At 40.0% G+C, this 23,910-nt stretch overlaps 1 protein-coding gene across 1 annotated transcript in view; it reads right to left on the minus strand.

The window, feature by feature from the left end:
- The window catches only part of ft (cadherin-related tumor suppressor fat), a 78,934-nt gene that overhangs the window by 17,074 nt on the left and 37,950 nt on the right, over positions 1-23,910 (minus strand). The window contains exons 2-6 of the mRNA XM_011315764.1: positions 15,372-15,737; positions 13,910-14,146; positions 10,739-11,128; positions 8,979-9,725; positions 8,051-8,228 (exon numbers count right to left, since the gene is read on the minus strand). Of these exons, the coding sequence (XP_011314066.1) occupies positions 8,051-8,228; positions 8,979-9,725; positions 10,739-11,128; positions 13,910-14,146; positions 15,372-15,737 (1,918 nt within the window). The remainder of the gene's footprint in view (positions 1-8,050; positions 8,229-8,978; positions 9,726-10,738; positions 11,129-13,909; positions 14,147-15,371; positions 15,738-23,910) is intronic.

Below are 23,910 nucleotides of genomic sequence, written 5' to 3' on the forward strand. Positions count from 1 at the left end.
CCCCCCCACGGGCAAACTTGAGGAACTCGCTGCATTTCTTCACCGATTTTTATTCCCTCATTTTACCCACATTCGTTAAAAGACAAACGTGCTGGAATCTGACCTTGAGAAACGTCGCACGAGTACTTCGTCATTGTCCCTTTGCAAGTGCAAAAGCGGTGGACTCCATAGAAGTCGAAACAGTGTCCTCGGTGGCTACTCAAGATCTAAAGATCCCAAAATGTTTTTTATACTCTTTCTCATTGCCGGAGTTCATTCTGGGCGGCTTCAACCCTTTAGGGGAAAAATGGTGGCCCACTGGGGATGATGGGGTGATTAGAGTTAAAGGGTCGGTTAATTGATGAGAACTTGATGATTGGAGATTTCAAGAGATTCATAATTAGAATCTTCAAGGAGTTGGCAATTAGCGGGTCGATAGACTGGAATTGGACTCTCCCCAAAAATCAACTATTATTTATTTATATGAATATTTAATATATGAATGTTTATAAACGATTATAATTTTAGTTGTGGCTGAAGGGAATTGCATAGAAATCATTAGTGGGGAGAGAAATTGTTGACAAATATGGAAAATCGGTTTTTCAGGATAAAAATGGAAATAGAAGACTGGGAGGAGGTCTCCCTTCTTCCTGGGGGAGGGGCAGGTGGAGGTGGAGGTGGAGGTAAAACCTGGATAATTTTTGGTGTGGGGTCGTTCACACCCGAGAAGGTAACTGGTACTCGTTGGGAAATTCTCCCTGAGGCACGTAGAAGATTATATTCTTGGGTATATATTGGTGATTTGGATCGAAGTGAAAGAGTGGGCTTTATAGTCCGCCAGCGTGTCAGTCAACCGTTGACAATCGGACAAGGCCGTCTCGGGTGTGTCACGTATATAAAAGTTTGCAGGCAATCGTTGGGTATTCCGAATAATTGCAAACTCTAGTCACGGCACAACGCATCGACAGTAACAACTATTTTCATTTTGATGGAAATCCTCCGAGTCGCGAGATCGCGGAATCAATAAAGACGGTATTCGATACTCAGTGAGATATCGATAATCGAACGATAATCGGGGGTACTGAGAAAAAAATTTCTTTAGCCAAGAATATTTACTAACCACAAGAAAATATATTTGGCATTAGTAAGTCTTATGGGAGTAATTACACAGTGATCCCCAGATTTACTAGTACGAAGAAAATATTCTTGGCGAAAATAATTTTTTTTCTCAGTGTACAACAGGTGGATATTATCGCTATTGCATAAGAATATTATTAAAAATCCTGGGGATAACAGAAATAATTCTTCATGCCCACCTGCTCAGTGCACACTAAAACTTTTGAATAAAAATTCGTTATCAGTAGACGAAGTAAATATATTCTTCCCCTCCCGGAAATTACTCTATTCTTCCTTATCTACACTGAGAAAAAAATTATTATTACCAAGAATATCTTCTCACCAGTAAATCTGGCGATCACTGTATAAATATTCCCATACGACCTACTACTAACAAATTTATTTTCTTGTGGTTAGTAAATATTATTGGCAAAAAAATTTTCTCAGCGTACAAGATAAGACAACAAAATAAACCCTAAAAATGTTGAAATAATATAAATTCCCTCCCGATCCTTGGTCAGGAGTAAAATCAGCGTTGAGTGTCCTGATCCTCAATTTAATGATATTGAATTAATCACCGGAAGGATCTGACAAAAGCACGGGCAAACAAATCAGTTGTCCCCCAAAAACTCGATAAAAACAAATCGATTGAACGCACCTCACCAAGTGCGTATATCCCCACCACCCAACCCCTCCCCATGGCGTCCCATTTATTCACCCACAAAAGTAAAAAAAAAAAAATAACACCTCTTTTGGTTATACACCACAGGTATATAATAATCATAATATTTCAATGGGAGAGTGGCGCGGTTTAATAAGAGAATAAGGGAGTGTGACGGCCGTGGAGTATGAATAAAGTAGAATATAATATGCGAGAGCACCGAGGCAGGTTATATGGCATCCATCTGTCTCCCTTTTGCTATTCCCCTCTCTCATCCCCTTCTCCACCCCATCCCCGTGAACACCGTGTAAAAATGCATGGTGAGTAAAATGCCTTGGTGAAGAGATAAGAAACACTAAAATTTTAGTGACGGCGGTGGGTGAGGGTGAAAAAGTGAGAGAGAAATACTTCGGACAGGAATTGGACGGTAAGAGGTAGAGGACTTGGCTGGACCGATTATCATAATCGCGCGTCATAACTCTGGCTGTTTTCTTACCGTCCCGATTCTCTTTTACCTCACGGCATCGGGATACCAAGGCCCAGGATCCACAGTGGTGGACTACCGGGGTGTGTCAAATAAAAAATAAATAAAACATCGAATGAGCGAGGGGAATATTCGTTATCTCATCGCTCGAATCTTCCAATCGAAGATTTTTTCATTTATTAATCAGTGGTGGGCATCGATAAAGCCGAGGAATGAGGAATTCTAGGCATTTTTTTTTTTCGGGGGAAATTTGAGATTTTTTTTTACGCGACGAGATGCTCTCGGGAAATATGCGGGTCTAGGGTTTCATCAGCAGGGGGGGATGACGGGAATAAATAATTGGGAATTATTGTTTATTTAATTTAATATACGCGGTTCGTTGGAATTTAATAAGTCCCAAAATATCAGGAATACGCAATAATTTATCGGTGATTTTTCTGAATATTTCGATATTACAGGAATTTTTTGTTGATTATTTAATTAGAAATTGGAAATTTATTGCAGTAAATTAAGAATAAAGTTGAATTTATTCCCGAGGATTTTAATTTTCTGTTTTATTCACGGATTTATCGGATTATGCTTCATATCTCTTCAGTAATTTCTGGGGACTTTTAATTAATTGAAGGATTTTCAATTAAACGCTCATACTCGGTGCGGTAATGTTTTCAATTTATGAAATAAAGTAAACGATTCTCGCACTGAGGACAATCCTGGCAATTGATGAAGCCTTTGTGTTGTCCCAATGATAATTCCGTTTAATTTAAAATGATGTAGGTGTTGATTCAGGTTGATACATCGAGTAAAATTCAAATAGAAATATTGTTGAAAAATAAACAGTTGGTATTTGAGGAGAGATAAAACGATTAGAATGAAAATAAAGAGTGAGGAATGAAAAATGTGTTGAGTCAGACGGTTAAGGGTTAGATTTTGGCCTTGCCACTTCGATATCCTTATTTTTCCATTCGTCAGATGACTTTTGATTAATAAAGAAAACAGGTAGGTAACCTCCAGCTCGGGGCCCCGTTGTTGATCGAGCAAACATAAACCGTGAGGTGAAATATACACAACTCAGGGAGGCCAGACACAGTGAAGCGCATTGTCCAGTACCACAAGGAGTCTAAAGTCATTAGCATATGTATATTTTAGCATGATTATGACCATGCATTTTCAATCCTGAAAAATAAAAATGTCCGTGGGCTAAAAACCTCTTCGAATCCCACGGCATTTCAGTTTTATCGCCCTTTAGCTGATTGTAATTGAATGAATTGACTCTAATCACTGCAACTCACTCCTTATTTATATTGCTTTGCAACAATGAGCAGAAAAATCCGGGAATTAGTATCTTGTTTCATTAAAAAATTAAGGGAAAAGGATTTAACGGCTTAATTAGTTGAATTCAAGTGATAAAAATTCACTTTAGTGATAATTAAGTTTCAGGCGGTGGAATCGAGTTTCAAGGAACTCCGTAACTGGCTGTTTGCTGGAAATTTTTTTACTTTTCTCATTTTCTTGGTTATTTCTCATTAGAGGGGGAAAATTAAGATGATATATTTAATATGCTACCTGGAACTTTCAATTTTTTTACGAGATTTCTTTTTTTTTGGCAGAACCTAGGGATTTCCTCGCAATTGGAAGTTGCAGGGAAAATTTTTTTTTTGATAATTTCGTTATTAATAAAATCACTGAATCGATCTGAAACGATGAAATTGAATAATTCCAGAAAACACTATAAATCATCGGAATTTCTACATTCCATTTTCATGACTCCACAGGAATTAATAAATCTAAAGAATTCAGGTAACCGTATTTTCTCAATTTTTTCTGCAATAAAAATTCAGGGAAATTTGATTACGATGAGAATTACAGATTAATGCAGTAATTATAATCCCTGGGCAGTCTAAAAATGAGTAATTCCTTCGAATCGATTCCCTCAAAAAACTCCATGTAATTAAAATAATAAAAAAAAGGGATTTAACAATTGAATCAATGAAATCGAACGAATAAAATTTACTCTAGCGACAATTAACATCCCTATGATGGACTGAAATTCCGTAAATATTTCACTCGGGGTGAAATTTTTCACAGCGATTATCTCGATTCCCGTCCACTTCACGAACAACTCAAAAGAAAAATAAAAAAATAAGAAACAAAAAGATCCTGCGTCCTCTCCCACCCACCCAACGTCATATTTATCCCACGATAGAAGCGAGAATAAAAATAATCATACGTGCAGGCATATCCTCCAATTCTCCATCACAATGTTCCGCGTTGAATAAAAGAAACTCTGACAATAATAAAACCAAAGGCCCCAAGAAAATAGGATAATAAGACGGCAGGGGTTTGTCGCACGACCGGCCTATTAGAAACGCCGAGGGCGGGTGTGCGATTACACCTTGGCGATGTTATACCTCGATGTGGCCACAGCATGTTTTCATCCTCTCTCTTCCTCCGGTAGATTTGCCCCCCCCCCCCCTTCCCCCTGTTCAGGTACCCAGTACCCACGTATACACAGAGGAGAAAGAGCCCCGGGGGTATTACTTCAAGCCGACACTACGACGATTGGACATCACCGAGAAGGAAGGAAGAAGTGGAAAAAAATGACAAAACAAAACGAAATTGAAAGAAAAAATAAAAATAATCGACAAAGACTTGAGAGAATTTGAAAAACAAAATGAAAAATAAATTCGAATGAAAAAAAAAAAAAATATTGTTGAGATGAGCGTATACCCCAGCAGTTTTATTTGTCTCAGGCATTGGTGTACCTTTTCCCAGTTACCCTCCCCTCTTACTGCCCCTTTTCGCCTCCTGCCTCCTCCTGCCTCCTCCTGCCTCCCCCTTCCTCCCCCTTCCTCCCCCTTCCTCCCCCCCAACAACCCCACTCATACACACATAAGTACATCCCACGTTTTCTACTCTCGTCACGCGACCCGCGTTTCTGCACGCACATTCTGCTCTCTCGCGTTATGCGCACATCGGGATAAAGATAACGGGATAAGTGAAAAATAAAAAATTGAGAAAAAAAAAGGGGGAAAAGAAGAAAAAAGAACGGCTAAGAGGGATTATGTTGAGTTTTGTTTGTTTCATTCTGGCATTTACTATGGCAGTTAAAGAGTGACATTTCTCGGGTGAGAAATAATGAAATTGCCTGGGAGACATTTACCAGGAAATCCGGTATGAGATATTGCTGTTGTTAATCCATTCATTACTCGTTCTGCTAATTATAAACAATTATTGGAGGGTGTAATTGATATTCCGTATTTTGAAGTCCCCCACTGTTTCCAATAATCAAAGAAAATACCGAAATTCCGGGATGAACCTGACGTCGGGAATTTTTTTCATAAAATTTATACCCTGAAGTAATAAAACGTGAGAGACCACGTGAAGAAAAAAAAAATAAAAATATGTGTGTAATAAGAATAATATGAGAACATGGTATCGGTTGCCCAGGAGGGGTTTGATGCACAGATAATCCCCCATTTGCCTTCTTTTTTTCATCGTTCTATCCCTTTCCCACCCGCCTCGAGGGCTCCAAAACGAGAATACACCGAGGTGTACACCAATGCAAGACTGTTGCATCCTGGAGAGAAGAAGTACCCCGATATCCCTCTGCACAACCCCGCGTCGTCTTAAACTTTATGTCTCATACTTAGTTCCACGAGCCAAGACCAGTATACGTGGCGTATACGCACCCATCAAGTCAAGTACTTTATGCGGCATTTTCTTACCTCTTACTTTTCAACTCTCCTCAGTTACCCTTTCCCTCCACCCCATTTATCCCTCCCCCTGACGGACCTTGCACCTTGCACCTTACACCTTGTACGTCGCACTTTGCACCTTGCGTATTATTTTATTTCTCCTCCACATTTTTTTAACCTCTCCCCCTCTCCCCCTACCCCCCTCACCCCCTACCCACTGCCCCCTCTCCCTCACTTTCTATCGACCAATTTCTCGCGGAATCCCTCAATCCTGGTGTTTTTTTTTTGTCGTGGAGAATCAGAGAATGAGGGAATTATAATTGGAGGCAAATCGGACATTGAAAAATCGAGTGAAGAAAATAGAATTATGAATAACCCATTGCTTCTTTGGCGTGAGGGATCCTTTCATGAATTTTCATTCCATCGTCCTTTATTCTGTACCGTGTATTATCCATACCGTTAGTTTCCCGGGAAAATTCTTTAATCCAGAGACAGTCGATGGGTAAAATAACATGTAAGCCATCGGAGGCTATCCCACGGACTTAATTGCTCAGTGAAATATATGTATGCAATGTTGATGTTACGTGTAAAAGGACAAGTGCGTGCTCCTGTGACTGCATGAACGAGAGCCCGTTTTTTTTTTCATTGCTGTTGTTTTTTGTTGGCTTTTATTTCCTGCCCGTTGGGGATACACCTCTCTTCCTCTCGCGAGATGTATAAGGCAGATACGTACATGAAGAGGTGCCATTAAATTGTTCAAAACATTTTTGTCAAGAGTGAAAATACCCCAGCAAGGATAATTTCTTAATAATTTATATCACCATCATTTTCCCTCCTCACAATAAATAATACCAACCACTCCCAAAAATATTCCCTCGCTGTTACGTTAAATAACAACTCGCCGAATCTAAAATCGTCTCAAGCTGAAATTACAATCCCCCCAATTAACGGTAATTACAATAATTTGTTAAACATGTAATTTATCGAAAATATTCAAATATTTGGTGAGTTTAAAAAAATGATTTCCCTGACTCGAAGGAATTACGTGTAAAACGACAAGTGCGTGTTGCAGCTCTCCCCCGACGGTATTATTTTTATTTCTACCCCGAAGGTATATATACCTCTCCCTCTCTCGTTTCACAAGATGTATAAGATAGATACATACATGAGAAGGTGGCACATTGAATGGTTTTAAAATAAAAACCCAGGAAAAAAAAAAATGCAACACGAGGGAAAATTGGAATGCCGGGAATTAGGCTCCTACGGGGTTTATGCGTTTTAGCGCTTGCTGCGTTCTTTTGCATCGTTTTTCGTTATTCAAGGTATCAAACTCACCGAACCCCACCTCACCCTATTCGTTTGTACTTGAGGAAGGAGTATATGTTTATCTCTCGCGCTAAACCACGCGGAATTTACGCGGTGGACAACGCGCTTCAGAGATCCGATCGACTCTACGTATCTCTTTGCTTCTGGCTATTCAGTGTCGTAGAATCGCGCTTGGATCGTTTCTAATGTCGAGTTATGTGACTATTCCTTGAGTCAGATGGGGGGATTAAACTTTTGCGTTAGTAATGCGACACACCGGCCAACATTATTGCGCAATTTAACCATTAAAGGGACATTTTTCACACAGACGTGAATAATTTAACCCGGGATTATTAATTCTACGGGCGTGAAACAGAATTCGCCTCACAGAATAAAAAAAATATTAAATTATTAACTGCAGAGGTGCAACTCCTAACTCCTAACAACTCCTAACACAATTATTCCCTTCATGTCCCATTTGAAATTATTATTGGAAAGTATTACTTTCAGGGAGAAACATCAAAAGACCTTTTTCCTCGGAATTGATTTGTCTTACTCGGATACAGAAAAGTCCTTTAATGTTTATCGTTTGAATCTTCATTTTTTTAGATAAACCTAATGAACTAATGAGCTTTATGGATTGCGTCGTTGAATTTAATGGAATTCTTAGAATGCAGTGAATTGACAAATTTAATGTGAGAATATTTCCGGTTCTGCGATTCGTTTGCGACTGTTGAAGACACTTGAATATCTTTAAGACAGATAAACTAGACGAAAGAAATGTGGTAAAAAAGGAAATTGTCAATTTACCTGTATCCATTGCAACGAGCGTTAAAGTGTACTCGGGGACCATTTCTCTGTCGAGTGATCTCAGCAGAAAAACATCTCCCGTGCTGGCATTAATCCGAAACAGATCCGTGTCTCCCTCCTTCAAGAAATATCTGACCTGATCGTTGTACGGTGGTGTATCAGCGTCATACGCTTTAACCTGTTGACGAAAAAGACCGTTCCATCCATGAGAATAATTTAAAATGTTGAAATTATTAATTTGCCAAGTCATGAATTGAGTTGTATCACTTGGTCTCATACAAATGGCTTTTCATTGCGCGTTAACTTATGGAAAATTAGTTGAATGTGAATTCCAGACTCGAACATTATATACGATAAAGTGCGTTGCTTTACGAGTCGTATGTAAAGTGTTGGGGCATTCAGACTGATATTATTTTTTTTTATTTTCCACTCTTTTTCGTCTTTCCTCGCCCTTTTTACTCTTGGCGCTTTTTTTTCGGAGGTGAAGGCCACTTTCTACTGTCCCACCCACCCAGGTTGTCGCGTGTACATGCGAAGGGACATATCGAGCCAGAGGTTAAACAGCCAACGTAAAATCCGGGGATATTAACAGCAGAGGTACAAGATTTTAGTTTATCGCTGGATCGATGGGGTTCTCTTCTCGTGATAAATGTACACTTTTCGACACTTTTCGTTTTTTTAATGGGGCTTGCTGACTAGACTTAACTAGAATTAATGCTCTAGTCATGGAGTATCTCATAATGCTCTTCATGATATTTCATTGGGAAATGCCAATTAGTTCGATTTACAACACTAACAACAACAACCTTTTTCAAAAATATTACTAGAGCTATAAAAATTGTATTGACTGAGAACTGTTCCATTATAAAATGAATTTTGTCAAGTATTTTCTCACTCAATGCAATGACAAAAAAAGGATTGAACTGACCTGAATGACGAAGCCACCACCAGGTGGTACCATGTTCTCCATGACATGAGCAAGATAGGGTGAGTCCAAGAAGACCGGAGCATTATCATTGATATCAATGACACTGATGATAACTTCAGCGGTGTCTTCCCTGGAGCTCTCCCCTGCCTCTTCAGCGCAATCCTCAGCCTTGACGGTGAGTCTGTACCTCGATTTTCTCTCGTAGTTGAGATTTTTCGAGACCCTGATGACACCCGAGTCCTCGGAGATGGTGAAGTCACGATTTTCGTCGCCCATTGCGATGCTGTAGCGAACCCTGCCATTAGCTCCCTCGTCCCTGTCAGTGGCTGACACCTGGAGAACACTGGCACCGATGCTAGCGTTCTCCGCGACTGTTGACGAGTACTGTCTGGGATCGAATATCGGGGAATTGTCATTCTCGTCGAGAATACCAACAGTTATGATTACTGATGACGACTTTGGTGGTTCACCCCGGTCGCGCGCTGTTACCCTGAGGGTGTAGTTCTGTCTGCGCTCGCGGTCCAGGTGGCCTGACACCCGGAGGAGACCGTCAACAGCACCGAGATTGAACGGAACCGATGTGTCCTCCAGGGAGTATTCAACGTATCCGTTTCGACCCTCGTCCTTGTCCACTGCTTTTATTGCCATTACGATCGTGTTGGTTGGCGCGTTTTCCATCACTGAGGTTTCATTCGGGGTTATAAACTCGGGGGCTACGTCGTTTATGTCCAGGAGGACCATTGTTACCTTCGAACAAAAGAATACATTCAACACTTGGGAATTACACCATTTTTAGGGTGCACTGGGGGCCTAGTCTCAACTCATGGGAAATTTATTTCCTGAACGGAACGTAATCCGTAGAGGAATTAATGATTTGTTGATCACTTCCGGTTAGGAATTTTTAATTCGTGAGGGAAAATCGATTCCAGTCAACAGATTACTGATAATTACTCTGTGCATGAAATAATTGGAATGGAGACATTTTTTAATTGAGGACTGAATAGTTTTCTTCATTATTTTTCACAACGATTTTCACCCGCTGGCAGGGATGATATTAAAGTGAAATTTTCCGCGAATCCGTGAAAATGCAAGGAGAGAAAAATACAGGAATAAATAGGTGACTAGCCACGAAAACTTGGGCTGAAGAATTATCTCAGTAATTTTTATTTGAAATCGTAAAAAATGAGAGAGGATCAGTGAATTTTATTATATGCTCCGAATAATTTACGGTATTCTCACGTATTTTTTTCTCAACTCGTAAAACGAAGTTTGAAGTTTTAAGTGAAACGTCGAAGAACGCAGGGATTACTCAACTTCATGTGAATCTTACGTGACTAGAACTGTACTATTTATTTCCATGACACAATGACAATAAACCTCTGGCGCATGGGTAACCCTTGCCTGACAGGGCAGAGATCGTGAGTTTCCATTCTTGTTAGGATAAAAAAAAAACGGTACACTAAATTTAACGGAACGGTTTACGTTTACTCTTGAAGCAGTAATCTTTTTAAATTTTTTACTTAACTTCATGTACTCGTTCCAGTATTTTTCTCTCCCGATAATAAACCATGAGAATACCAGAAAATATATTTTCTTTCCATTTCCTGACACCTATTCCTAAGCCAATGTCATATCTAATAATTTTTTTTCCATTTAACAATCATAATCTATAGTATAATACGACATTGCACTCATTACTCGGCAAGAAACAGTTTTCCCTCTCCCATGCACAACCCACTGAACCCTAATTAAGGAAATACCTGAACAGTTGATGTGAGTGGTTTAGCAGGTGACACTGGACAATCTCTCGCTCTGATAACAAGATTATAAATAGCCCTGTCCTCCCGGTCGAGTTGTTTCCTGGTGAAGAGAGTGCCATTCTCAGCGATCCCAAAATCCCCATCATCATCACCACTCACAATGTCATAAACGACCCGACCATTGTCACCGGAGTCAAGATCCTGGGCGATCACCGAGAGTACAGCAGTACCAATTGTCGCATTCTCAGGTACTTCACTGCCATGTGGACCCGGCTCGAATACCGGTGCATTGTCGTTCAAGTCAACAACATTGCAGTAGACCGTGACGGTAGTTGATAATGCTGGTACCCCAGAATCAGTTGCCTGTACAACGAGGATGTAGTGCTGGACCTGCAATCCAAGGAAAAACCCGTTTTCAAATTATCGTACATTCAGCAACACCAGCATCTACAACCCCTTGTAAATGAACTCGAGTAACGACAGTGCGATCAGCCTGAGAAAAAAAAAAATAATGAACAAAAAAGAGAGGGGGGATTTCAATAGCACCAAGTCGTCTATTTAAATTGCCAATAAACTCAAGGACTTTATCTATCCCATGCTGTGGTTTTTATTTTTTTATCATTCACTACAATAAACACTAATTCAGTGGAAATATTGACTGGTTGAAGACCAGTTGCTGAATCGCACGGATATACCATAGCCCCCGGGATAAATTCCATTCGCACACGCCATTTGTCTTTTCTCCAAAAAAGGCTAGCTATGATTTATGCATTGATTTGGGATGATAAATTAATTGATTGATGATGTGTCGAACCATCAAAGCCGGTGGATACACGCTCCAAGCGGCTGACCATTTTTTTTTTCTCTTTTCCATTAGAGAGATGGAAAAACAATCAATTGTGGGGGTAAATTATTCATAAATTCGAGTACATTGTATCACTCGTTTATCAATTTTTGTGCCCACTGAGACCGACATAAATATTCTTTATTTACTCAGCAATGGAGTTGTGGGGAATACCAGTTGCTGAAAAGTGTGAACGATATTACGCTTTGGGGTTTGCTGATGTTATTTTTCGTTCTGCTTCAGACCTGGGGATTGAAAGAAACAGGAGGAAACAACGATGAAATTTTAGGATGTGAAGAGGGTGTTTACGATGAGTGGGGCCCAATGTGAGTCCTCGATCAGAGCTGAAAGAGTTATTCCAGACCCAAAAAGTCACATGGGCCTGACAACGTTTATACAAAATTACTCCTCCAAGTTATTTTGAATATTCAGAAATCAGTAGCGAATGCGATGTACATCAAAAAAAAAATAATAAAAATATTCAGTGATTTAATGACTGATAAATAAAGTCGACGAAATTGTACACCTGTTGATTTATCGCGATCGACGGTCGAAATATTGTTTATTTACCCAGAAATGGAGTGACGTGGAACACCAGTTGCGAAATTGTGTAAACGATATAACAGCTCTGGGTTTGCTGATATTTTTTGTGATGTTATATTTGCACGTGGATTGAGAAGAGAGAAGAGGAAGCGAACGATAAAATTTGAAAATGTTCAGAGAGTGTTTACAACTGGTGGGGCCCAATATAACTCAGCAAAAAAAAAGAGGTGAACGAAAATTATTTGGGGAAAGAGTAATGTCAAAGTTGTGAAGCGTCATCCATTGAACTCTATACTTAGAGGACTTTTACAAGGATCGATTTTGTTTAGCGAAGGGAGGTGTGTGCCTCCTGAAGAAGTGTTATACCGTGTTATTTTTCAAGAGTGAAGATGGAACAATTTTTGAGGGTTTCACATTCGTTTTATTCTTATTGTGGTGCACCGGTGGGTTATCGTTTTTTGCCAATGGCGTTCCTTGAATGTATCCACTATTTCATGGGCTCCAACAGCCGAACCAAGTCAGTAATCTTGGGTGTATCTGTACGGACGTTTAGCTTGATGAAGGGTTCTATAAACGGTTCTTAAAGCTCCTCACTATTTCTCATTCCTTTTCATCTAAAACTCCAATTCCTCGTCTCACTCCTGTTTTTTTTTTTCTCCACCTCGAAAAGTTGAGTTCCATTGGCCTTTTTCATCATTGGTGGAGTTTCGATGTTGGAACGCAATGCGGTGCGTTCACCCTTTCACGCACGCAAAAACCTCGACTCCACTTTCTTGGGTTTTGCGAGAGAGTGAGAGAATTTAAACGAGATGAAAGGGGAGAGGATGAAACCATGCAGACGCTATTCGTCTTCCTCCCTGTTCTCCTGTTGTCCACTGGGGTTTGCCCCGGTACACTGGCATTAGCCATCAGAAAATTCTAGGCTCGCTCCGGTCTCATTTTCGTTTGTTGCCTCAAAAGCCTACGGTATATAATGATTCCAGTGCGCCCTGAAAAATTTCGACAAAGTTTTTTGAGCCCTCGGGGGCTACCGAGGTATACACCCTGCATTTCGGCTCACCAAACTCAACGCCAGGTCGTATCTTTTACGGTCTCTTCATTCATTGCTCAGGGAAGTAGAAGGCGGTGAATTCACGCCAGGTCAGAGAAAAATCACGTTTGTCGAGTCATTTAATCGTGAACATTGCCATAAATTTGTTTTAGGGCTTTTGAACGCCCGGCTTTAAATCCTTGTTCACGTCTTAATGTACGGATTCTCAAATTAGGAATATTCCTCAGGGATGGAAGAAATTTATGGAGGACAGGGAGCTCCATGAACCTTTTATAAATTCCCATTCTTCAAATCACCGATTTCTTTAAATTACCAATTTTCCTTTTCCTAATCCTTTTCCAAGTTTTCTTATATTTCGGTTGTTAATTGTTAATAATTTTATCAATTGAACAGGCGTAAGTATTTTTACACACGAATTTGTTCTTCAGATGATTCTACGGTCAGACAATTTTGAAACGAGAATGCGTTTTCTGTTCGGGTATAATCAAGGGCCAATTAAGAGTATGTCTGGGTTTAGCCGGTATTTAACCTCGGTTTAGTCAGGTGTTAGTGGGTATCATGATCTAATAACAGTAGGCACATACCTAAACTCAATAGAAATGAAAATTCCTCAAAGAAGTACCTGATATTGTTGTAAAATACGACAAGCAATGATTATAAATATTCCACGGATCATTACACAGTTTGTCCATTAAAATTCATAATGATATCGAATTAAAAAAAATGATCTTACCTGTTCATAATCAAGACTAGAAGTGAGAGTAAAGACGCCAGTGGTTGGATTCAAGGAGAAGACATCATTAGCCCAATCCGAAATAAGTGCATAACTGATTTGGCTATTGGGTCCATCTCCATCAGCATCAACAGCGACGACTTGTCCAAGTCGACTTCCCCTGGGTACATTCTCAGGTACATCGAATGAGTACGCCATTGACTGAAAGACCGGTGCATTGTCATTGGTGTCTGTCACCTGAAGCAAAAAAATAAAATCCATATTTTTCATTAAAGCAAACAATCCCAGTGTTGTGTAATTGTGATAGAATAGCCAGTGAAAGAAGTGGGCTTGACCGTTATTCTCTAGGCTGACGAGGGGGCATTTCCGATTAACAGTCTCGAGTTGTACGTGATACTGTAATGAAAACGGTTGCCATACGGTTTGTCCAATGCCAGGATGGGCTCCAGCAAAAAGATACTCTTGTAATGATAAAAAGAGGATGATGAAGAGGTGGAGGAGGGGGCGATGACGGGAGAAGAGGGACACTTGACGACGTTTGGTATAGTTGGACAAAAACTAGCACAGGTACCTGATGGATACCGGTCGAGCCATGGGGAGGCATGTATTCTTCAAGATGGAAGAGGTGAACGGTTCAAGGAACGAAGAGTGCAGGCCTACCCAAACGTGGATGATCGACAAAGGTATAAAGGTATAGTAGAATTCCAAGGTGGACTTAATATGTCGGGTGTCTGTCTCGGACTGTTGGCCACATTGGCCCGTTGGTGAGAGAGAGGACGAGCTATGATTCGTGAATTCCTCGTGCCTTTTAAGAGAAACGAAAAATGACTCGAACGGTGGGGCGAAGAGGAGGGGTCAATATTCTCCTGGAGGCCCCCCAAAGAATTCAAGCCATTAGACATCATAAAGACTATTTTTGTGGATTGTCGGACGGTCCTCATGGGCTCGTTAAAAGAGTATTTATTTAGTTTTTTCGGTGGTTGGCGTTTTATATGGGAATTTGAGAGAGTGTGAGAGAAAACAAGAGGATTATTTTTGATGTCTCTCGTGGAGGTGAAGCAACGATATGCCAGCGAAGTACCCCGCGACCCACGCGACTCCTCGCACCCTCAGGGGGATCAACCGAGAGGTCACGCGCAACTTCCTGCTCTAGTCGTATACCCAGTGCACACCAAGTGCACACCAAGTGCACGGGGATGCCGGGGATGCCGGGGGTACTGGTGACCATGGGTAACTCGTAATTTGTGATGGCTTTACCGTTCGATTTTTTTTAATACCCGACTTAAGTCTTTGAGTTATGAGAGAGGGTTGGACGGGAGCTTTTTTTTCTCTTCGTGAGGGGAGAGCTCTCGCTGAGACTGCAAGATAAATTCACCTAGGATATTAGCTATTGTTCGTGTGGTGATTATTTGTGGGTCTTTTATTTGATTGTTTAGGTTTATTATTTTTCGTTGCAACTCACCTGGACAATTAGATGAATATCGGTGTGTTGGATTCCATCGTCGGCGCGAACCCTCAGTACATATTTCTCCTTGGTTTCTCTGTCAAGTGCTTCAACCAGTCTCAACTGTCCGGTTACAGCGTCCAAACGAAATTGCCGATCCACTTGATTGCTCTCAACGTCATTTCCAGTGTCCTCTTCATCAATTAGTGATTTTTTATTCAACGATACTAATGTGTATCTGAGGGTACCAATTGTATCGGGATCTTGGGCTTTTAATACAGTCACTACTGTACCCGGTGGCGCCTCCTCGGACACCTCAAATCGCCATGGCCCCGGCATCCATGAGGGTGCCACGTCGTTTTTGTCGAGGACCGTTACACGAACCTGTAATCAAATTTAACGTCATTTTATTCAACGTCGTAATAAGAAAATGAATTAAGTACTGGGTACCACCATTCCACCCATTCCAAGACCCTTATCTCACATTTTTCCTGATTATTTGTCCACACACGCGAGAATTCAGTTTGAATTAACATTCAGGTTAACAAATATGATTAATCAATTGTCCATTGATATATCACGAAGAATTTTTTGTCGTATTGGTTTATTTATCGTGGCGTGAAATCTTTTGTTCACAGATTTTTTCGGCTGTTTCTAGGGGTTCCTTTTTATGCTGATTCTCAACACCGACTCTGCATCATTCTTTCTCCACTCTATTTCATGGCTCTTCTTTTTTCCTCTTTTTCGCTCAAACCACTCGGGAATTCACTACGAGACCTTATTTATTACGCGAGTGAATTACGCCCGGCAAAAGAATATTTTTTTCGGTCACGCAAGAGTTGGCGTTCTCTTGCGGCGCGCCAAAATACTCGGTCACGCGATTTCTATAAATATTTATTGAAGCCGGTAGCAATGGTAAATCATCGAATTTTCAGATGAATTTTTGGTGATTTTGTCGTCTTATATTCCCCCAGCCCTCAAATTTTATCATCTATTTAATTAGTGAAAATATATGTAGGAACTTCTTCGCAGGTGGCGAACAGGCAGAAGCTAGACATTTTCCCGAATTCCCACGTGAGGAAGAGATAAAACGTTAAAAATTGTTAAACAATTTAATTACAGGGAGTAAAAAATTCTCCATCTCACGAAAGAATGAAAATATCCAAAAAAAACAATCTCTAAATAACATGATCCTTAAAAGGTCATGTTTTTTAATTAATTAACGCAAAATATTTGAGGGTTATTTCTTCCCTTAATTAGTCCATTTTTCGTGATTTATCCTTGACAAGAGTCTGAATCAGCGATCAAAAAAAAAATCTTCAGTCAGCCATTGGAATGGTGTTACCTCCTCCAATCTTCTACCTTTTTTGTTAATAACATCCATTAACGAGTCACGACACTAATACCTCTGTATCAAGAAAAATTCAGCCATGAACTCCACAACTCGCCGCATAAAAACGTTTGCCGGATTCGTATAATTACTTCGCTCGATTACGTGAGACAGGAGGAGGTAATACGTGAATCGCGATTTGGAATGACTCTTCGCTTTACACTGCGTTGAAATCTTTCGGCTAAAGGGGGAGTAGAGGGGGAGTAGGGGAAGGGGGATAAAAAACCCCACGTGCACACACGGGGTAGAGAAGTAACAGTGCATTGGAAATAACGAGATACACACACATAAGGCGGTCGTTATCTCCAGCGCTTTATCTCGAGCCCCATCCATTTCAAGAGTTTAACTTTCCGCGGATATTTATTTGACTGGAAAAAAAAATAAATAAATGGTAACCACACGTTATTGTATACCATCGCGGTAAGACACTAATGCAACGAACTTGCCTTGACATTTCAGGGATTTTTCTGGGATTTTTCTGGGATTTTTCTGGGATTTTTCTCTGTACAAACTCATGGTTTTCACATGAATATCAGGACATTTTTTCGTTTTTTTTAATTTCGCGCCGTCCCGGGTAAAAAAATTGTAATCGGAATATTTTTTCCAAATTTTCCAAAAATTTCTGGAAAAAAAATTTATTTTCATCAATTTTCGAAAAAAAATTTATTTTCATCTGTCAATTGAATTGAGTATTTTTTTTGGACTGTCGAAGAGATCCGCTACTCAGAACTCATGAATTTTCCGGAGAATTTTCCCAAAAAAATTTATTTTCATCGATTATGAAAATAATTTTTTTTTCGAGAATCGATGAAAAATTTTTTTTTTTCAAAAATCGATAAAAATATATTTTTTTGTGAAAATTCTCGGGAAAACTCGTGAGTTCTGAGTAGCGGATCTCTATCACTCCAAAAAAACACTGATTTTAATTGAGAGATGAAGATCAATAAAAACAATTTTTTTCCAGAAATTTTTTGAATATTTAGAAAAAATATTCCGATTACCATTTTTTTCCCGGGGTACTACTTGCCTACTTGCCTTTTCATTAAAATTATGTAATTAGATCTACACGACATATGGCGTATGTTCCGCTTACGTAAATTCCTTTATTTTATAAAGCGATAACGATTTATCAAAATTTTTCTGTTGTACCCCCATTTTTGTTTGCCTTTTCCTCATTGAACTTTTCTCCGCAATTTTTTGTCATGAAAAAAAAAAAGGATTTTGGAATATTCAACACGGAGAGAAATATTTAGTAAAAATTACGGAACTTTCAGTTCACTTTCCGATTACTGAGTTGATTCGACAAATTTAAGTGACGGTATTGTTATTTTTCACTGACAATTCCGATAAAAATTACGGAACACCGTGTAAAAATTCTGTGACTCTAGATAAAAATTACGTGACAGTTCCGTAAAATTTCCGACAACCACATTTCGCTCCAGAATTACGGAAAATACCCGTAATTTTTATTGAATATTTCTCTCAGTGAAGGGGAGGAGACAGAAAGAGAGGAGTGATAAATAATTCTAATTGATGAACTTTTGTAATCGCGTGTTGGGTATCGAAAATTTAATAGTGGCCATCACATTCCTCTGTCGTAAAATATAAAACTTCAATGTTGTTGACCGGAAAATGTGTCGTCATTAGTTATATCTCCATTTCCGTGTTCTGGTTGATGGAATGATTAGAGAGAAGTTTTTCCGTGTTGTTCATGAAATGCCCAGGACACGGGCTGTTCCTAGAAAGCCAGTAAACGGCACCTGTTGCGCCTCGCGATGTACCGTGTGTTATATATATTTACTATATATGTGGTATACGGTAGAAGAGGGCGAGAGGAAGAGGATTGGAGGGAATGGGGCCCCCGAGACGGAACGCCCAAACGATTGATCGAGGGTCCCAAAGTGAGTCCCGGATTCCAGTGGACTTAGGACGAGAGAGAGAAAGAGAGAGAGAAGTGAATGTCGGTCTTGACTCGTGTATTTCAATCTTATCTCATCGGGATGATCAACGAAATATTATAACATATATCGTTTGTCGCCCGGTTACGGGCAATAAAGTGAAACCGAAATCATTAATTCAATATTAATTATTTTATTGTATTTTTTTTCTCTCCCTCGTTTCTCCCTCGTGCTTTACGAGTTCCCCTGGGCCTAATTAAAAATCTACGAGAGGTTAAAGAATATTTCCCCGAAATTCCGATCGATTTATTGACTTGTCGCTGTGTTTATTTGAGAATCATGAATAAATTACCGGTGATTTTTATCTATTCGTACGGTTGGTCGTCGATAAAAATTTGTGACTGGTGAATGCGAAGGAAAATGAAGGATGAGGGGGTGGCAGGGTGGGAGGGTGTCAGGGCGGCAGGGTGGTAGGGTGGAAAGGTGGTAAGGAGGGGGATATTTGATTCTCGTTAATGATTCGATCTCCGGCATAACCAACACGCGCATGATCGGATATGTAGGAGAAACGAGGGCTTGAGAGAGTAAAAAAAACATCGGGTGGTATAAAAGTTGTGCACACGCGGGGTTCTTGACTACTTTTGCTGGAGTCTCTATCTCTGTTGGTTAAGGAAAAACCGGTTGGTGTGCCACCACCATCGGAAAGACTCCTGCACACTGGAGTACCTGGGGAATCCTGAAGTGGAGCGTGGTGGAAACGACGCCTCATCCTCACTGGTAATCGCCTCGGCGCCGACTCCTCCACAAGGATTCCCTCTTTTTCCTCCCACCCGTCACTCCCCCACCTCAACGCCATTTTATCCCCCCTTTTATCCACCGAGTCACCGAGATCGCGGAAGTGATACACCAACAGATGAGATTCGAATCTTCACTTTTTAAAACGACGAGAGTGACGTCTTGTCATTTTTATCGGGCTATAAAAATATTTTTCGCGGAGATTATTAAAAAAAATTTGGTGATGGCTTTTTTGGGTGTCGTAAGGTGCTCCCCCTGGACACAAATTCCTTCTACGTGCTCTAAAGGATTTTTATGCCTGTGTTTTCTCTGGTGCTTTTTTTTTTTAGGACAGTGACATGAAGTTATGTTTATTAAGTCGTAAAAAAATACAAAGTATTGATTTACGGCTTTTCATTCATTCTCTGGGACAAAACAGTCGGAAAGTTCGTTGAAGTTTTTGTCTGGTGACCAATCCCCTTTATTCCCCTTTACTCCCCTTCACTCCCCTTTACTCCCCTTTACTCCTCTTCACTCCCCTTTACTCCCCTTTACTCCCCTTTACTCCCCCTCATTCCTTAATTATTCTCTTTTATTTTCAGTTTTATCTCGTCCTTCCTCATTGGAGTTTATTTCATTCGGTGGATCTAGTTCAATAGGTCATCTCACCGAGGCAAAAACTTTATAATGATAACATGAAAAATATCGTATAAAAAGTTTTTAAAAATTGATGTATAAATATCAATGATCAGAAAACCAGTAGCCTTTCAGATATAGATTAATAAATAAGAATGATAACTGGTAAGAAACTGATAAAGATCATAACAACATATTCTCGATAATAAGATTTTTAATTTTCTGGAACATTTCCTCTGAAAAACTCCCGATTAACTTTCATTCCATTTACACTAAAAATATGAAACTTCAAGAAAAGAAGTTCCAGTCGATTAATTCCCGAGCTTCATCAGTAAAAAATGCAAATAAATTTCCCACGATCGCAATTCGATTTCCGAACTTGTCAATAATCTCCAGACAATAATCATAGATAAAAAAAATAGCGAACAAAAGTGGGAATAAATCCTCGAGAAGAGTGGCGAGCGCGGTAAATCAGTGATGTTAAAAAAAAAATTCATGTAAACTGAATTTTTTGCCTGATTAATCGTAATGAATGTAAATCCATCGGCTTTAAAGTCACATTCCAGTGGCCATGTGGGGGGTCCATATACAGGACATATTCACATACATGCGGATGGGTGTCAACGAGTGAACCGCAAGAGTGTACAGGGCGGCTCGTTGCTCATACACACCAAAACGTTAATGTAAAGGATAAAACACACGGTATAACGAGTAAGTGAGATGGAAATATATACTCTCGTTGAGTATATAGAGATATTTGTGTGGGTTTGTGTGTGTATGGGGCTCCATGGATCGCGTAATTCCGGTTTCCACGTTGGCCGTTTCATCATCACGCGGTTGATTTGCAGTCCGGTTCATCGGGGTGGGCATATCAACGGTGGTTGCACGTCGCCGCGTTGAATTAACGCCCGTTTTATATAGGTATAGGAGTGTGTACCTTTAACAGGGGACAAACTGAGTAAATAGATGGCTATGGTTTAGCTTCCGTTTAACATTTATTTAGGGCTCTCTCAATCACTACCGATCCTCCAATCACACCGATGTAAACGTCTATATAACATCGATTGTCAAATATTTGTATTGACAATATTTTTTTCTTGAGATTATCAACGATTTATCAGAGTTGAGTCCATTTTTTTTTTTTTTTTAAGAATCCAGCGGTGTTCAGGGAAATAAAAATGTCGGATACCGGGTGGGGAATCCCGGAAAAAATATCCCAGGGGAAAAATATCACACAGATTCAAAACGTGTTAAAACTCGCTCAATTTAATTATTTTTTAATTTCATTATTTTTTTCGTTGTCTATTTTTTCAGGGACTTTAATTTTCTTATGGTCTATCAAATTGGATGGGTTTTAACACGTTTTGGTGTGTGGGCTATTTTTTCCGGGGATATTTTTTCCGGGGATTTTTTTTCCGCCTACCCCGGGTGGGGTGGTAGGCACTGAGAATTTTTTTCTAGCCAGGAATATTTATTAATTACAATAAAATATATTTGACATTAGTATGTCTTATGGGAGTATTTACACAGTGATCGCCAGATTTACTGGTGGGAAGAAAATATTCTTGGCAAATAATTTTTTTTCTCAGTGTGGGGTGAGACTGACGTGCATGAAAAATAATTTAATTGTCAATTTTTTTAATTTGGTAATTAGTGGATTGATTACTGTTCATTTCATTTTTTCTGATAATAAAAGAGTAAAGAGTAATGCAAATTAAATAGAAGAGGCGAAAAAAAATATAGATTCATTGAATCGTTGAATATTACCCCGCATTCCTCTATATTGTCAAAGCAATTGAAGGTACAGTTAATTTATTTAATTAGTGATTATTCAGTGGGTTTATTGACCGGTATTCGCCCACTCTGTTCGCCAGAATTTTTGCATCGTGAGAAAATCGATTGAAAATGGTTTTGAATTCAAGCCTTCATTTACTCAACGGTCACGTTATCGTTGATTTTATGCGATGAAGAAGGCCCGAAGGCCACGCGACGTCCCCCGAACTACGTGCTCTCCCTGGAATTACGTCCGGAACGTACACAATTGTATTCCATATCTATTTGAAACGAGCCGTGGGAAAAGAAAATTTTCTTAACGCATCAAGCACGCCCCCACCGAATAAAAATCTCACCCTCATAAATGTTTAAACTCCAGATTAAAGCAACTACTTCAGCATTTCACCCTCCAACCAAGAACATCGCTCCATTTACCACTCATCCCCCAATAAAAAGCCCTAATCATTCCACATAACAAAAATTCCCCGAAGTCACCACTAATCATCCCCTAATCCAATTAGTTTCAACCAAAAAAAAAAAATTCCACGAGAGACAACAAGAGCGATAACCCCATTATAATACAGTATAATACTGTATCCCCACATTCCAGTGTGACATTTTAAATTAAATATCGTCGTGTAAAAAAAAAATATGCGGAGGGATAAAAGATATCAAGATAGAATCGAGTGATCAATCGGTCAAAGAAATCCGCTCTCGAATATATATTTTTTTTGTATTATTTATCTGGTGTTCGTGGTGGTTTTTTTGGTCTGGATGCAACCCCAAAACATTTGTCAACTCACCGAGATTGTATCGGCGGTGGGCCAGGACAAACCAGTGGATTCATTCGCCACCGGCTGAGAAAAGAGTGAAAAGACCAACGACACGGTGTATTATTCCAAGTTGCGGCTACAAATGGGGTGGGGTAGGAAAGAGTGGAGGGGGGAAGGGTGATTGGGTGAAAGGGTGAGAAGGGGGGCGAGAGGGGGATGATGAGGGAGAGAAGGAGAGAGAGAGAGAAAGAGGGAGGGAGAGAAAGAAAGAGAAAGGGAGAGAAAGAGAGGGCGTGACGGAATTGCAAAGAGGATTAATTAATCGTGTACTTAAAGTCCAAGTGGGTAAATGGTTGGTTGGATGATGATTTGGTTGGGCCGATTGGCGATTGGGTATTATCACTGGGTGGGGGATATACCGGTGGCTGAAATACGGCGGGCTGGACAATAACTGGATAAGAATGATGGTAATCCAGTAACGAGGGGTCAAACGCCCGGGTGTGGTATATGGTGAGATGGGAGGGCAAGGGAGAGAGGACACGACCAACTGTTGGAGTTGGTTCGAATGTAACGTATGAAAAGGGGGCGGTCTGGGTGGGGAGTGGGAGAGTTGTGCCAAAGGTAAAGGAAGATGCTATCTCCGTCAGCTCTGTCGGGGATCAGCGGATCGGATCGAGTAGGGCCCAGCGGGGGTTTCTTTGGGTCATGCACGAAGTGAGTCCCCATTCTTTCCGAGGAGGAAGAGAGGCCCCGGGAGAGAGTCCTCCGAGGGTTCTCATGGGCTCCTTTATTTTCATTCTGTGATTTTGTATTTTGTTTTCCTTTTTTTTTTTTTTCTCTCGTTTGGGTTAGTCATTGTGCTCCTTTCCAGGGGCTTTGATGTCACCGGGAAATCACCGCGGATTACTCACACTAAATTATTCATTTTTCAGGGGATCACCTGGGTATTGCTCGGGATAGGGGTACGAGATTGGAGGAGACGATTGCGGTGATGTGTGTCTTGTGAGGCATTTAGTTAATTGTGAGATTGATTTGTTTTATGGGTTTGGGAGGTGTGGAATAAAATATAGTTTATGGGTTAATGGGTTTAATGGGTTTAATGGGTTTATGGGTTCATGTTAATAAATATAGTTTATGGGTTAATGGGTTTAATGGGTTTATGGATTCATGTTAATAAATATAGTTTATGGGTTAATGGGTTTAATGGGTTTATGGGTCCATGTTAATAAATATAGTTTATGGGTTAATGGATTTAATGGGTTTATGGGTTCATGTTAATAAATATAGTTTATGGGTTAATGGATTTAATGGGT

This window comes from Fopius arisanus, unplaced genomic scaffold, assembly GCF_000806365.1.
Source record: "Fopius arisanus strain USDA-PBARC FA_bdor unplaced genomic scaffold, ASM80636v1 scaffold00005, whole genome shotgun sequence".
Classification (NCBI taxonomy): Eukaryota; Metazoa; Arthropoda; class Insecta; order Hymenoptera; family Braconidae; genus Fopius; species Fopius arisanus.